The sequence below is a fragment of the Gavialis gangeticus genome, unplaced genomic scaffold, assembly GCF_001723915.1.
Source record: "Gavialis gangeticus isolate Ggan-Ray unplaced genomic scaffold, GavGan_comp1, whole genome shotgun sequence".
Classification (NCBI taxonomy): Eukaryota; Metazoa; Chordata; order Crocodylia; family Gavialidae; genus Gavialis; species Gavialis gangeticus.
In genome coordinates, this window is record NW_017729001.1 from 21553028 (window position 1) to 21565327 (window position 12300).

Consider the following 12300-nt stretch of genomic DNA (forward strand, 5'->3'; position numbering starts at 1 on the left):
TATAAAGAAGGGGGATAAAAGGGGCTGATAAAGAAAGGGGGGGGGGGGGAAGACACACAAAACAAAGACTCAGTGAGCATGCCTGTCTTAGACAAAAAATAAAGAAGTTTCCAAGCCCACAGGAGACAATGGAAGTCCATAGCTTGGCATTCAACACCAGAACAAGGAAAGAGTGGCCTGTTGGGTAGCTCCCTCACAAGCAGGGAGAGCTCCCGAAAGCTTCCAGTGGCAAGAGAGAGATAAGGAACCCAAACAAGTATTTGAGTAAGGGCTTTGTTCTGCATCTAGCACGGGCCTAGTTTTTCCTCAGCTGACAAGTGGTATTTACAAGCGACAAGGACTTCTCCTAGCCAGAAGCATGTAGGTATGTGAACCATAATTATAAAGGGAGAAGTTAAAAGTGGCGATTTGGCCAAGGCTCATATATAGGATATAGGTGACTCCACCCCAAGGAAAAAAAGAGGTGCATCTTCACTTTTACAAGAATCATATAGTAATAAGGACCAAGAATAATTTGCACTGCAATGAAATTTAAAGTACATTACTCTAAGTTTTCTCTGTATTGAAGAATTTTTTAGCTCTGAGATTCTCAGCCTGGGAGTTGGGTATCCCTGGTGGTTCATGAACTGGTCTGAGGGAGGGTGTCGGGGTTGGGGTTTAAGCTACTTTATGGTAGACAGAGAAGGGGATGGGGATGCTAATTTCTCTCTTTCTTTTTGTATCACATTGTCATGGTGGGGAAGAGCGTGATCCATGCTGAACAGAATTACCTATAACAAAACAGAACTGGACAGAAGCAGTAAACGTCTCATTGTGGGTGGACAATTTACAGATGATGTTGAAAAGGAGGAAAGACATAAACAGGCCCAAACCTATTATAAAAATCAAACGCTACTCTTCTCTCATTTTCTCTAATCCACGTCCTTGCTACATATCCAAACGTTTAGAGCCAACACTGGACAATTACATTCAGTCCTGGTTAAATCTACGTGCTTGGTTTGCCAGATGGCAGGTTTCACTGATAGCTCCTATCCAAAAAAACAACAAAGGGATTGCAAAGCACATTTGATTAATCAAGACTGACAGTGCCTTGTCCAGCAATGAACAACCCTCGCCACGAATCCAAAGGAACAAACCAAGCATGTACCCAAAAGCCCTGTTTTACAAATACACATGACTGCATAAAGCAGAGGCGTTCAACATTGTACCTCCACAGCGTTCAAAGGTAAAATGGCTGCTCTGCAGCAAAGGTGAATTCACTGAGCCTCACGCAGCAAACTCGGCACAAAGACGAAACGTGGCTTCTCTCCCACTAGTCTCATTTCAGTAAATGGACCTGCACAGACAGTGCCAGCTCTTGTTCAGACACTAAGAGGCTGACGGATAAAACAGATCCATTGTGCCAGTGGCACTAACACAACAGGAGCAAAGCTTTTAATTTGCGTTATTCCTTCCCCTCGCCCCGCGGTGGAATTAATTAAACAACAGCCAAATCCCCCTCCGAGACAGGCTGTTCATCTTCTGCTTTCTAACCAGTTGAAAAGGGTTTAGCCTCCAGCTTTGCTCCAAGTAAAGATAAAAGATCAAAACAGATGTGTTAGGAGGTAAGTTGGCCTGGTTCTCCCCTGAAATGCGAGTCCAAGGGCCCCAAGATGAAATCCTGACCAGAATAAAGATGTGATCTGCAGAAGCCATGGCAGCAGTATTGGCTGGAATTGGTGCCCATGCTAAAAAGGGGTCGCTTGCTCTCAGTTGAGAAGGGACCTGGACTCAGAAAAAAAGGTCTCGACAGAGGCTTAGGGGGAATGCCTGGGAGAGGTACCTGAAAGAAGTGTCAGGAAACTCTGTGGGTTGCAAGGGCTGTCCATGACCAGGGAAGGATAGATGTTATATTCACCGGGGTCAATACAAGTCTTTACAGTACCAAGGCCCAGCTTTAAGATAACCCAGGCCTCAGGACAACTGAAGCACCACGCATTCCCCTGTGCAGAAGGCAAACTGCGATGAAGGGGCAAAGCCAGCCCGCGGAGACTTGTCACCGATTCTAGTCTCAGGAACTCTTACCAAAGTCCATGCGGTCTTTGTGGTTGCGCTGAAGAAGCCCCAGCAGCAGCTGCCTCAAGTGGCTTGATGTCTCTCTGGGGATACTGGAAGAGTAGAAGAGCAAAATTAGATTTACAGCTCACCTAGCCATGTCTCAAGATCAGAAAAAGCAAACCCCGCCGCCCCCCGGACTACAAAGAGAGATGCCCCCTGCTCAGGAACTGAACAGGTGCAGTTATTTTCATCCTAGTGGCCTTCCCAAGCCACTAGTGTTGTTATTACTAATGCTTTGGGTAATCTCTTTAAAGGCCTGCTCCAAAAGCATCTGCAGATCCTCGACTTCCAAGCTGATGCTAAAGTCATCTCTCTTGTTCCAACCTCATCCTATTCAATGCCCTAAGTCACAGGACAAAACTAAGTCACAGGATAAGCAGCATCTATCTCCTACATAAATAGCATCTATCCTTCCCCCCTGACAACAGGAATCAATTGCTGAGAGAGAGCGAGCAGTTACCTGAAGGAAACTACCAGTTAACGCCCCTGGCATCCTAGTGATCAGCTTTGCCAACTTACTATTTTTAAATCACTTTAAGTGTTAAGCCGAGTTTGCAGAAGACTGGAACCAAACCTTAATTTGACTTTTTATGGGATCACAGTTAAACAGTACTTGTGGTGGGTGCCACTGAGATCTGGGCTTATGCTGCTTAGGACAAGACCTGTGGGATATTTCCCCACACTGAGCAAAGGAGACATAGCAGGTAGATGTGAATGCCACATGGACGATGGCTGCGTCTGCTTTTCAGTGGCAGCCACGGGGCCTGCAAGCAAAATAAAACGCGTACGGTCTCCCTCCCCCTCCAAGCAGATGAGGTGAATGTAGAGACATGGAGACAAATCCTGGATGCGCAGGAGTACCGTGAGCAGCGTAGCATAAGCACATGTATTAAGGAAGGGAAAACATGCTTCAACTGCTGCCTAAGCAGACGCAGCTAAGTTGACTTCCCTCTGTCTAGAAAGAGCTGTTCTGGGCAACTACAAGCCGAGCCGAGTGCCGCTCCCAGCGAGAGGAGAGCTCTCCAAATTAAATGCTGGGTGGATCCAGAGCCTGTCGGCATTGGCACTGTTTATTGTGGCTGTGCCCAGCTCAGTCCTTGCCGTCTGCCAGGCCTCTCCCTCTCAGGGGTCAGCCGAGGTAATGGCAAGCGCAGCGATGTTAACTATACAGAGCCGACTGCCTACTCGTCACGGAGCATGCCGCATGTCCGGGGACAGCTCTCCTTCTCTGGGTCACCCCAACTTAATGGGCCCCAAAACAAGCGTCCCTCTTCGACAGAGCAAGCACCTGATGCCTCCGTGTTATTCTCCCATTTCTCCCCACCTCCCGTACTGAAGCAAAGTAAAAGGAGATGGGGCCAGAGGAGAAAGTGCTAAGTAGCATTAGCACCATCTTGCTCAGTTCAAGAGCGAAACTGGAGCCCAGAGGCTATATTTAAAGGCTTTAAAAGGATCCAGTTATTTTTCTATGAAGTCCCGGGCCTTGCCCGTGTGGGAATTTGAACCCGGCGATTCCTAGAACACACAATGACGCTGCAGGCGGTCCAGCAGCCTTGTGCGTGCAGCAGGAGAAGTTGTTTTCCACTCCCTCTCACAAAAACATTTCTTTCTACACATCTGCCAAATTTAGGGCTAGGAAGGCTCTCTCGAACCCCAGAGGGGGGGGTTCTCTTGCATTAAGCAGAGACTAGGTTTCATCTCAGCCAATGTCTATGGTCTGCAAATAACTCTGGTCAAAAGAGTGGTGCCTACAGAAAGGCACCAAAATACTGTAGAGCAGCAACCCAGGATGCCACGGGGCTGCATCGCATGCGTTCATATAAATGGCAAAAGGCACATCAGTGCTGAGAAAACAGCAGTGGCGTACTTTTGAAGTACAACACAAAGGTGTTTTAGTTCACAAGTGTGCTGACGCCGTTTTCTGTGTGTTGGCGCGTGTTCTGCTGTTTATACAAACGCATGCGCCGCAGCGCCGCGCACATCATCTCACATGCTCCACAGACTCGATTAATCAAGTCTGCTCCAACGAGCTGGATTTCCAGCGTGCCATAGCAGACAAACGTACGTGTGTAAATGCTCAATTTGCAAGCTTTCTTGAAAAATGCATTCGTGATTAAGGGATGCAACCCTCTGAGCATCATGGTCATCATGTACTTAGCCATCACACACGAAGAGGTGGGTAACAAATAACTCAGCACAAAGCTAGCCTCCGTTTTTCCAGCCAGATTCAGCTTGTGTGTGTTTTTAAATCAGCCTCAAACAGGGAGGTTCACAGTTATGCCTAAGGTCACATAAGAGACTAAAGACAGCCCGGATTAACAGGCTGTTTCTGCCTTACACCTCTGAGTGCCTCAGCTATGTTTTCCAAAGCCTAGGTGTTCACCATGAACAACCAGCCACCTCCTTATCTTCCAGAGCATCTTGTCGTGCAGGTCAGGAGGATGAATACTAGTTATTTTGACCGGCATTTTGAAGATAGGGAGGCCTTTGGGCTTGCTCCCCACCTCAAAAAGGCATTTTTTCTGCCAGTAGTCATGTCAGCTTTCTGCAGAGAATTTAATGCTCCACCCCTATGGCCCAAAACAAAGCACATCTTCTTTCAGGACCAGGCCACTGGGTTGGGCAACAGGTGGGACATGCTGAGTAGCCCCACAGAGAATGAAACAAAACCCTGGCACTGGCTGGGTGCACGGAGGGCAAGGGCTTTTGGGTGGTTTTCTGTTTTGCCCTGCATCAGCACAGCTGAGGCAGCAGCTATCCAAGTTTATTCAAGGAACAGCACAGAATGTGGTTTGCATTAAAAAAAAGAAAAGTGAAGAAAGAGAAAAAGATCACCCAAGTTCATTAGTTTGCAGATTAATGCCCAAGGGAGGCCTGTGGGACTGCTTTTTTAAGAATGCTTTGTTAATTAAAGCTGATTAATAATACTAAATAAATAAGAATGGCCACTCTCTCTCTCTCTCTCTCGTGGCTGAATTTCATTTCTAATTAAGTCAGCCTCTGTCTCAGCAACTCACACAGTTGAAAATGGCATTGGGGTGGAATAATGCTACTGTGGGAGAAGGCTTTAAAAGGAACAGATTGTGTTTCTCTGTCACTAAAGCACGCAGACTCTTAGGTGAGTGCCAATTTATTTTTAGGGGTGTGCAGGGAGGGAAAGAGGAAAGCAGCTCCTCTTTCTGTCTCCAGCAGGAAGGCAACGAAAAAGTTCTTCTGACTCCATCAAACCCGTGGGGTCAGTGCCCAGGGCAAGGCCAGGTTCTTTGGGTAGATGTGATCTCTTTTATTAGACCAGCTGAGTAGTTGGAAAAAAGTTTTTTGCAAGCTTTCAGGTACAAATCACCTTGTTCAGGTATGGGGAGTCTCTGCTGGTCTGAGATCGCCAAGGAACGAGAGAAGCTAAGAAGTGTGACAGGATGTCAGTGAGAATGGAAATAGGTTGCATTAGACCAACCCCACTACAACCAAAAACAGGGCAAAGCAGGAGGCTCAGTGTCTAACACTTTGATCAAAATGTAATTTTCAATCACAAAAGCAGCAGCCAGGGAAAGCAAAACTGAAAAGCTAGAATAGGTTGCACGTTGGTCACAGACCTGCAAAACCAGGATTTCTTTGCACCACCTCCAGCAGCTGCTGGTGTCAGCAAGCAAAACCTACAAGCAGGATGCCTGATGAACTTCCTGCCACTTTGAGCTAAACTGAGCATCACGCACACCAGTCAAACACGGCAGCGGGTGATGTTGCAAGCTGAGAGAACAGTCCGTTTCTCTCCTAAGCTCAGTTCAATTCAGTGACTGGTTTGAGCTTCCCAGTGGAGAGCCTTTTTCTAATGCAAAGAGGATCTGATGCTTTAATCCCATCTCTAGAAAGATTAAAGTCTCTAGAGAAGAGGGGGAGGCTCTGATTTAAGACGGTAATATCAAATTAAAGCTCATAATAAAAAACAAAACATCAAAGCACAACAAAACCCAGAACACTATATGGCAAGTTACTTATTTAGGGAGCCAGGTCACACCACAATGGAAAGATGGTGCTTACTTTATCGTCCATCCTGGCAGGACTTGCAAGCTTGCCACATGCAGAGGGCACGGATGTGTTCACATTTTGCTCCATTAGTGACCTGGGCACGGGAAGTTGTTTTTCTGATTTACAGAAAACTGGAACCTGCTTTACCTGCAAATGCTGGGAGAAGTCACAGTGCTACGAGGGGGAAGACACTGGCAGCTCCTGGATTCATAATGGTTAAGGAATGGGGAGGCAGGGGGCCAAACATTTCAGTCATATCCCCAACATGAGGAGCCCGTGGTGCAAGAAGACAGGTGTAAAATACAGACAGAGTAAGCAAGCGGGCCAAAAATAGCAGCGCTGGAAGAATGCTTACTTAGGCATCAGCATCTTGTTTTTCTCATAGAAGAGCCGAAGGTCTTGAGGGCTGCTGGCCTATGAACAAGAAAAAAAAACAAGATGTAAAGCTGCTTGCAACAAAGGAAGGGGATTAGGATTTTTATCCTGCTTCCCAGTCATTCTGAAGTGCTTTTCTACTGCTGAACTCGCCTCAAAAAATGCTTCTATTTCAGGAGCCCCTTTAGGTTGCAATACCCAGGCTGCACTATGGAATGAAAAAAAACCCAACACACAACATTTCAGCCTCTTGGATTTTTATCCCCGACCCGACTCCTTTTTTCCTGTCCCTTCCTGAAGGCTCATTTCACTGGCTCCTGCCACTCTGCTCTAATCTGCCCTAACAGCCTCTCTCCAGAGGTTAAAATCACTGCGGACGTGACAAGTCCCAAACGAGGAATGGCAGCTCCTGCCCACAATTCTGGATTAATTCCCCAGGGTAATTTCGAACAGGGGCTGGGACGGAAAAAAGAAGTGGTGGGGGAACTTCAGCTCTGTGGGGAGAGGAGGGGGAGGAATAAAAAAAAAAAAACAACAAACCATCAAGGCAACCAGATCCTAATGCCTTCTACTTAACTCCAATAAGCCAGAACAGCTCAAGCTCCAGCCATCACCGCAGATGGAACAAAAAAAAAAAGATACCACACTCTGGGGGATGAGGAGTTAAAAAAAAAATTATACATGCTGGGAGAAGTTAGCAGCTGGAGTTAAAGATAAAATCTCCAGGAAATAATCAGGGACTCGGTAGAGCCTCCTAAATCTGTTGTCCTCATTGTTTGTTTGTTTGATACACACACACCCTAAATAATACAGGACCAGCAAATTGCCCCAAGAGCGTTCTCAGCATACAGAAGCTTTCAAGCCTAGGCCAAAAACCTCTAATGCAAGACAGCCTGGACTGGCTACAAATCCACAGACAGGAAAGGCGGTGGGAACGGGGAAGGAGAGAATGGAACGATTCCCGCTCCACCAATCGCCGCCTGCAAACGCGGTGGTTGGAGAAGGTGGGACGGACGAGGAGGTCACAGGCAGCTTCTCCTGACCTTGGGGGAACCGAAGACAGTTACCAAAAGACAGAGCCCTTCCTCCTACCTAGGTCCGTTTCTCAACTGGAAGCGTCTGAGGTCAGCAAAGCAGCTCCAAAACCTCAAACTGCGGGTATACAAGTGTGAGCCAGAGAGACTGGGGCATCGTTATTTCAAGAGGTTTGCTAACATCGCCTGAGAAAGTTGCCAGTTTAAACAGTGATCACACCATCCTGCTGAGCGTGAACACACAGCCAGCCCCAGCTACAAGGGCTTGATCCTACTAAACCCCCCGCCCAAAGAGAACAGGAGGTGAGCTGCTTTCACTGAAATAAGGGTTTTCTTTCTGCAGTAACCTGCCCCTTACTTCAAGGGAACGTGCAGCACAGGAGGTGCAGCAACATGCTGCTCTTCACACAAATATGAAGCAACCCTGGCTCGGCAAAGGAGCCCGTGACACAGAAGATCAACCCGTGTCCGAGCCCTGCCGCCTAACTCCATTTATTTCCATGCAGCTCTGCATTTTACGCCCTTCCTCTCCCGGCCCCTGCCCTGTCATTTGAAGCTTACAGCCTGGAACACTTGAAGCAGGCGAGCACACGCAGTACATGGAGGAGCCTGGCAACAGTGCTATGCCTCGCTAAATATACCCTGGACAAGTAGAAACGCAGTTCCACAGCAATGAAGTGAAGCGCTTATTCACGTCCGAGAGAAATGCAAAAGCTCGGCTGTTTTCTCTATTCGTTTCCTGGCCTCGACAACTCAATTGTTACAGAAATATAATGAAGCTTGGGCTGGTTTCAAGCATTGTTTTGTCTGAAGTTTTCCTAGCAGCAAGCAGCCGCAGTACATTAAAGAAGCATGTCTTTAAACCGCCAGCTAATGAGAAGCCCAGTTCTCAGCAATCACCTGTATTGGGAGGGGGAAAATTTTTTCTCCCCATTTTTTAAATGAATGAAAGTTTGGATCAGTACGTTTGCAAAAAAAGAATCCAAATCCTTTCCTCAATTGCAACCTCTCTCAGTGGGGATGGTGGCTTTATCAAAACCAGGCTCTCTTAGCAGAAACTGCCCTAATTTCAATGCTGGCCCTTGATGTGGCTATCGGCTTGTTGGGAAGCGAACCAAGACCACCAACTCATGGATCCTCTTGCAGCATACTTTCTCCATTGGCCAAGCAGGACTGATTGCATCTTTATGTGACTTGGTGACTAATCAAATAAGCCACCCACTCCCACTCCTGTTCATGCTAGGCCTGCAGTAGCTGCCTATATAGGCAGACTATCAAGTCTGCACTGTTAGGAGCACTTGGGAGTCCATAAGACATAAGAGCTCCAGTTACCTCTACACCTATAGGTTAATTTAACCAACATCTCACCCAAGAAAATAAACTCACGGGGCAGGCAGACAGACAGACATTTTTTCCCTTTTTCTGTGGCTAACGCAAATTTAATTAACCAGAGCCCGCTTAGCCTTCTCCTCAGATAATCTGCAGTGCATGCAACCAGAAATATTTACTGGTGAAGAGACACTAGATAACATTTGCTCTTTGGATTTTCAGTTCTGGGATCCCAAGAGTCCACTGTCTGCACCATCTTCCAGACACAGTCCTGCATCTCGGGTAATTAGAGGAGCAAGGATCCAGCAGAACCCATGCCGCCCCTCAAATGAAACTGCTATCAACTGGGCACTGTCTACATGTAGTAAAGGGACCCCAACTAGACCATTCAATTCATATTAAAGCAGGGAAGCAACCACAGAACAGTTCTCTACGACTCCTGAACAGGTGCAAGATTCGACCAGGCTTAGGTCAAACTCAACGGGCCACAGTCATCCCGGCTGTCACTCCACTGACTTGACCCAAGCAGCATTGGGGATGAATTTGCTTCATTAAGACAGTGAGCACAACCATGCTATATCTTTCTGGGGACTGCTGGCTGCCAGATGAGACAGCTGGATATAGCCCCATATCCACATAAGCGGAGATTTTCAGAAGTAACTCGTGAAGGCTTGTCACTGCTCACTGAAGTCAATGAGAATATGACCAACCAACTAGCACTGAGTGCATCTGAAAAAAAGTCTCGTTCTCAGTGCTGCCAAATCAACATTTCCACGGAAGGTCTTCAGTAAACCACCACTTAGCTATGGCTCTAGCTTCTGGGTACACAGGATGAGATTATGGAGGAAAAACTAAGGTACCATTAGAAAACTTGCAAGCTCTTGTGGTTACAGAGAAAAAAAAAACAGTTTGACTGAAGTGCACCATGAAAGTGTGGCGTGGAGTTTTTTTCCAGGGGGTAGGCAAGTAGGTGGGAGGAATTCCAGTTTTTGAATCCTGATTTTAAAAGAGTTTTTGAAGGTATGGGCTTAAGGACACTGAATGCAAGACCCTGTACTCCCTTTGAAGTGGTGTTTTTTTACTGACATCTGACAGACTCATAACCACTGGTCTAAAAGCAGCAGCTCACTGACTAGAGCAACCTGCTGCCTTTGCATATGTATATCAGCTTCAGTTTCCTCAAATTCTTCCAAAAAAATACAAGCCAGCTTCCAAAAGAAATCTCACCCCTATCAATACCGGGCCAACTCCACCTCACTCAGTTTGTTCACGTAGAACCAGATTGCTTCCACAGCAAAGAGTTTAAATTCCACGTACAGGAAGCCGCCTTCATCGACTGCACTGCGAAATGGGCCCTCAGTACAATAATTCTCTGCAGTTGTTGCAAATGGTACATGAACCTAGTACTGATCTAGGAAGACTCAACTGAGAGAGAATCAAGCAATGGGCTCAGTGCAGCAGGCTTGGAAATTAAATTTTTCATCTAGTAGCTAGCTGGGATGAGCGCATACCCAGGCACAAGTTAACTCTTTCAAAGCTGCCAGGTAAGTCTCATCTATCTCAGCAAAGCCCAGAAGTGTTTGAATTAGTGCAATTTGTCTGTCACACACGCGCTCCATTTTCAGCCAGAGGATTCATCACAATATGCAATGCCACAATGAATGCTACCGCAATGAATGCCCAATAGGATCATGTGTCTAGATGCAGATTGTGCTACTGCACGCTTGAAAAAGAATAATTCAGCAACTCATTAAGCTTTAAAAACCTTAAGACCCAAGAACCCCCGGACTTTAAGGTGCTATGCACCTGGGACTCCCCTGCCATATCAATAGTACTCACTTCTCCAGTGGAAGAGCACAGCCAAAATGAGTATACAACTTGTCTATAAATGAAAGCCGTGAACCAATCGTCTTTAGCATAATGCAAACTTTGAAAGAGAACTAGACTGGCGCAGGGCCCTGCTTTGTGACATCTCACACAAGACATCCCCTCCCCTCCTCTCCCCTGGCATTTCTTTCCCCTCCTGCCTCTTTGTAAACTCTATATGTTTGTAAGCTCTTGAAGGCAGGGACTACGCCTCCCCATTATTTGCCCAGGGGTACGCACAATATACCTCTGTGCTTTGGGAGGGTGTCAAGGTGTTTCTGTGAGGCACATAAATAAGACCGCTACAGCAGTAAATGCCCAGGTCAGACTGAGGGATACAAGGGAGAAGGGCCACAAGTTTGGACCATGTCCTCCTTTTCTTAAGCAACACGCATTAACAATTAGCCATCAAGAGAGTGCCTGGCCAATCTGTTTATGGGGATTACCAATCCTGTTAATCTCATCTCTGGCAGTTTCATTTTATGAGGGGTTTTTTTGTTGTTGTTTGGTAAGGCATCAGGGACAACCATGCTACCGGCTAGCCATGATCAACAAGCAGAGGCCGCTTGTATCGGAGGGGTGCAGCAGAGGACAGGGAGGAGGAGGACTAGCAAAGTGCAAGAGAATGACAGATACAGGAAAGTCACCTCAGGTGACCCAACCCCTGTTAATTTTAAAACTTCCCCATCTGGCTATAAAAGAAACACTCCCGTGCCTTGATTTATGGCCTACCCTTGACTGACAGCTGCGCCCCGGGCTTCTACATCCACTGGATCCTTTACCCACCCACCCCAGGCCTTTCAAGTATTTTTTATTTTTAGAGACCTCTTCTCGCTGAGGACAATGCTGGAGCTCCCTGTGCACAAAGCACACCGACGGCCCCCCCACACACCTGGGGATGGGGCTTGAGCCACGCGAATTGAAGCAAGACTTGGCCGAAATAAAGGAGTCCATATCCCATTGCACTAGAAGGAAACACCCATTGGCCAGTTCATAGCTTTGTTCAAGAGGCTAAAAATAAGTCCTAACAGAGCTTGCAACACTGCAAACACTGGCAAAATAAGCAACCTTGTATGAAGAACAGGCTTCCAGAGCAAGGGTGAAGCTCAGCGGGACCCAGTCCTTGGAGCCAGCAGCAGCCAAGGGAAAAGGATAGGCAGCCTCTCTCGCCCGCTCGACTCAGCCAGGGCTGGGGAATGAAGAGGGGCTTCCACAGGATGGATTTGGAACTAACAGGCTTATCCAGACTGTCTACTTCTGCTTGGTCCATGGGTTATTTCATGCTCAAGACATGAACCAGGAAGCCTCAGCTGGAGAGAGTGTGGGAAGGATGCTATTTTTGGCATGGCCTTAGGAGATGGGACTGGGACTAATTCCCGGATCAAGGACAACAAGAAGTCCTTTTTTAAATACATAGAGGGCAAAAAGAAGGTACTGGGTAATGTGAGGCCCCTGCAAGACGCGCTAGGAAATTTGGTCCTCAGACCAGACGGCAAAGCTAACCTATTTAACGACTTCTTTGCCTCCATTTTCCTGAGCGGGGACCAGTTCAGCCCCCGCACCGGGCCCCCCT

The 12300-nt window shown here is 47.1% G+C and overlaps 1 protein-coding gene across 4 annotated transcripts in view; it reads right to left on the bottom strand.

Annotated features, from left to right (window-relative positions):
- Positions 1-12300, bottom strand: part of ULK1 (unc-51 like autophagy activating kinase 1) — a 100945-nt gene that overhangs the window by 53005 nt on the left and 35640 nt on the right. For all 4 annotated transcript variants that reach the window (XM_019507058.1, XM_019507057.1, XM_019507056.1 and 1 more), the window contains 2 exons: positions 6479-6537; positions 2065-2147 (listed from right to left, as the gene is read on the bottom strand). In XM_019507058.1, the coding sequence (XP_019362603.1) occupies positions 2065-2147; positions 6479-6537 (142 nt within the window). The remainder of the gene's footprint in view (positions 1-2064; positions 2148-6478; positions 6538-12300) is intronic.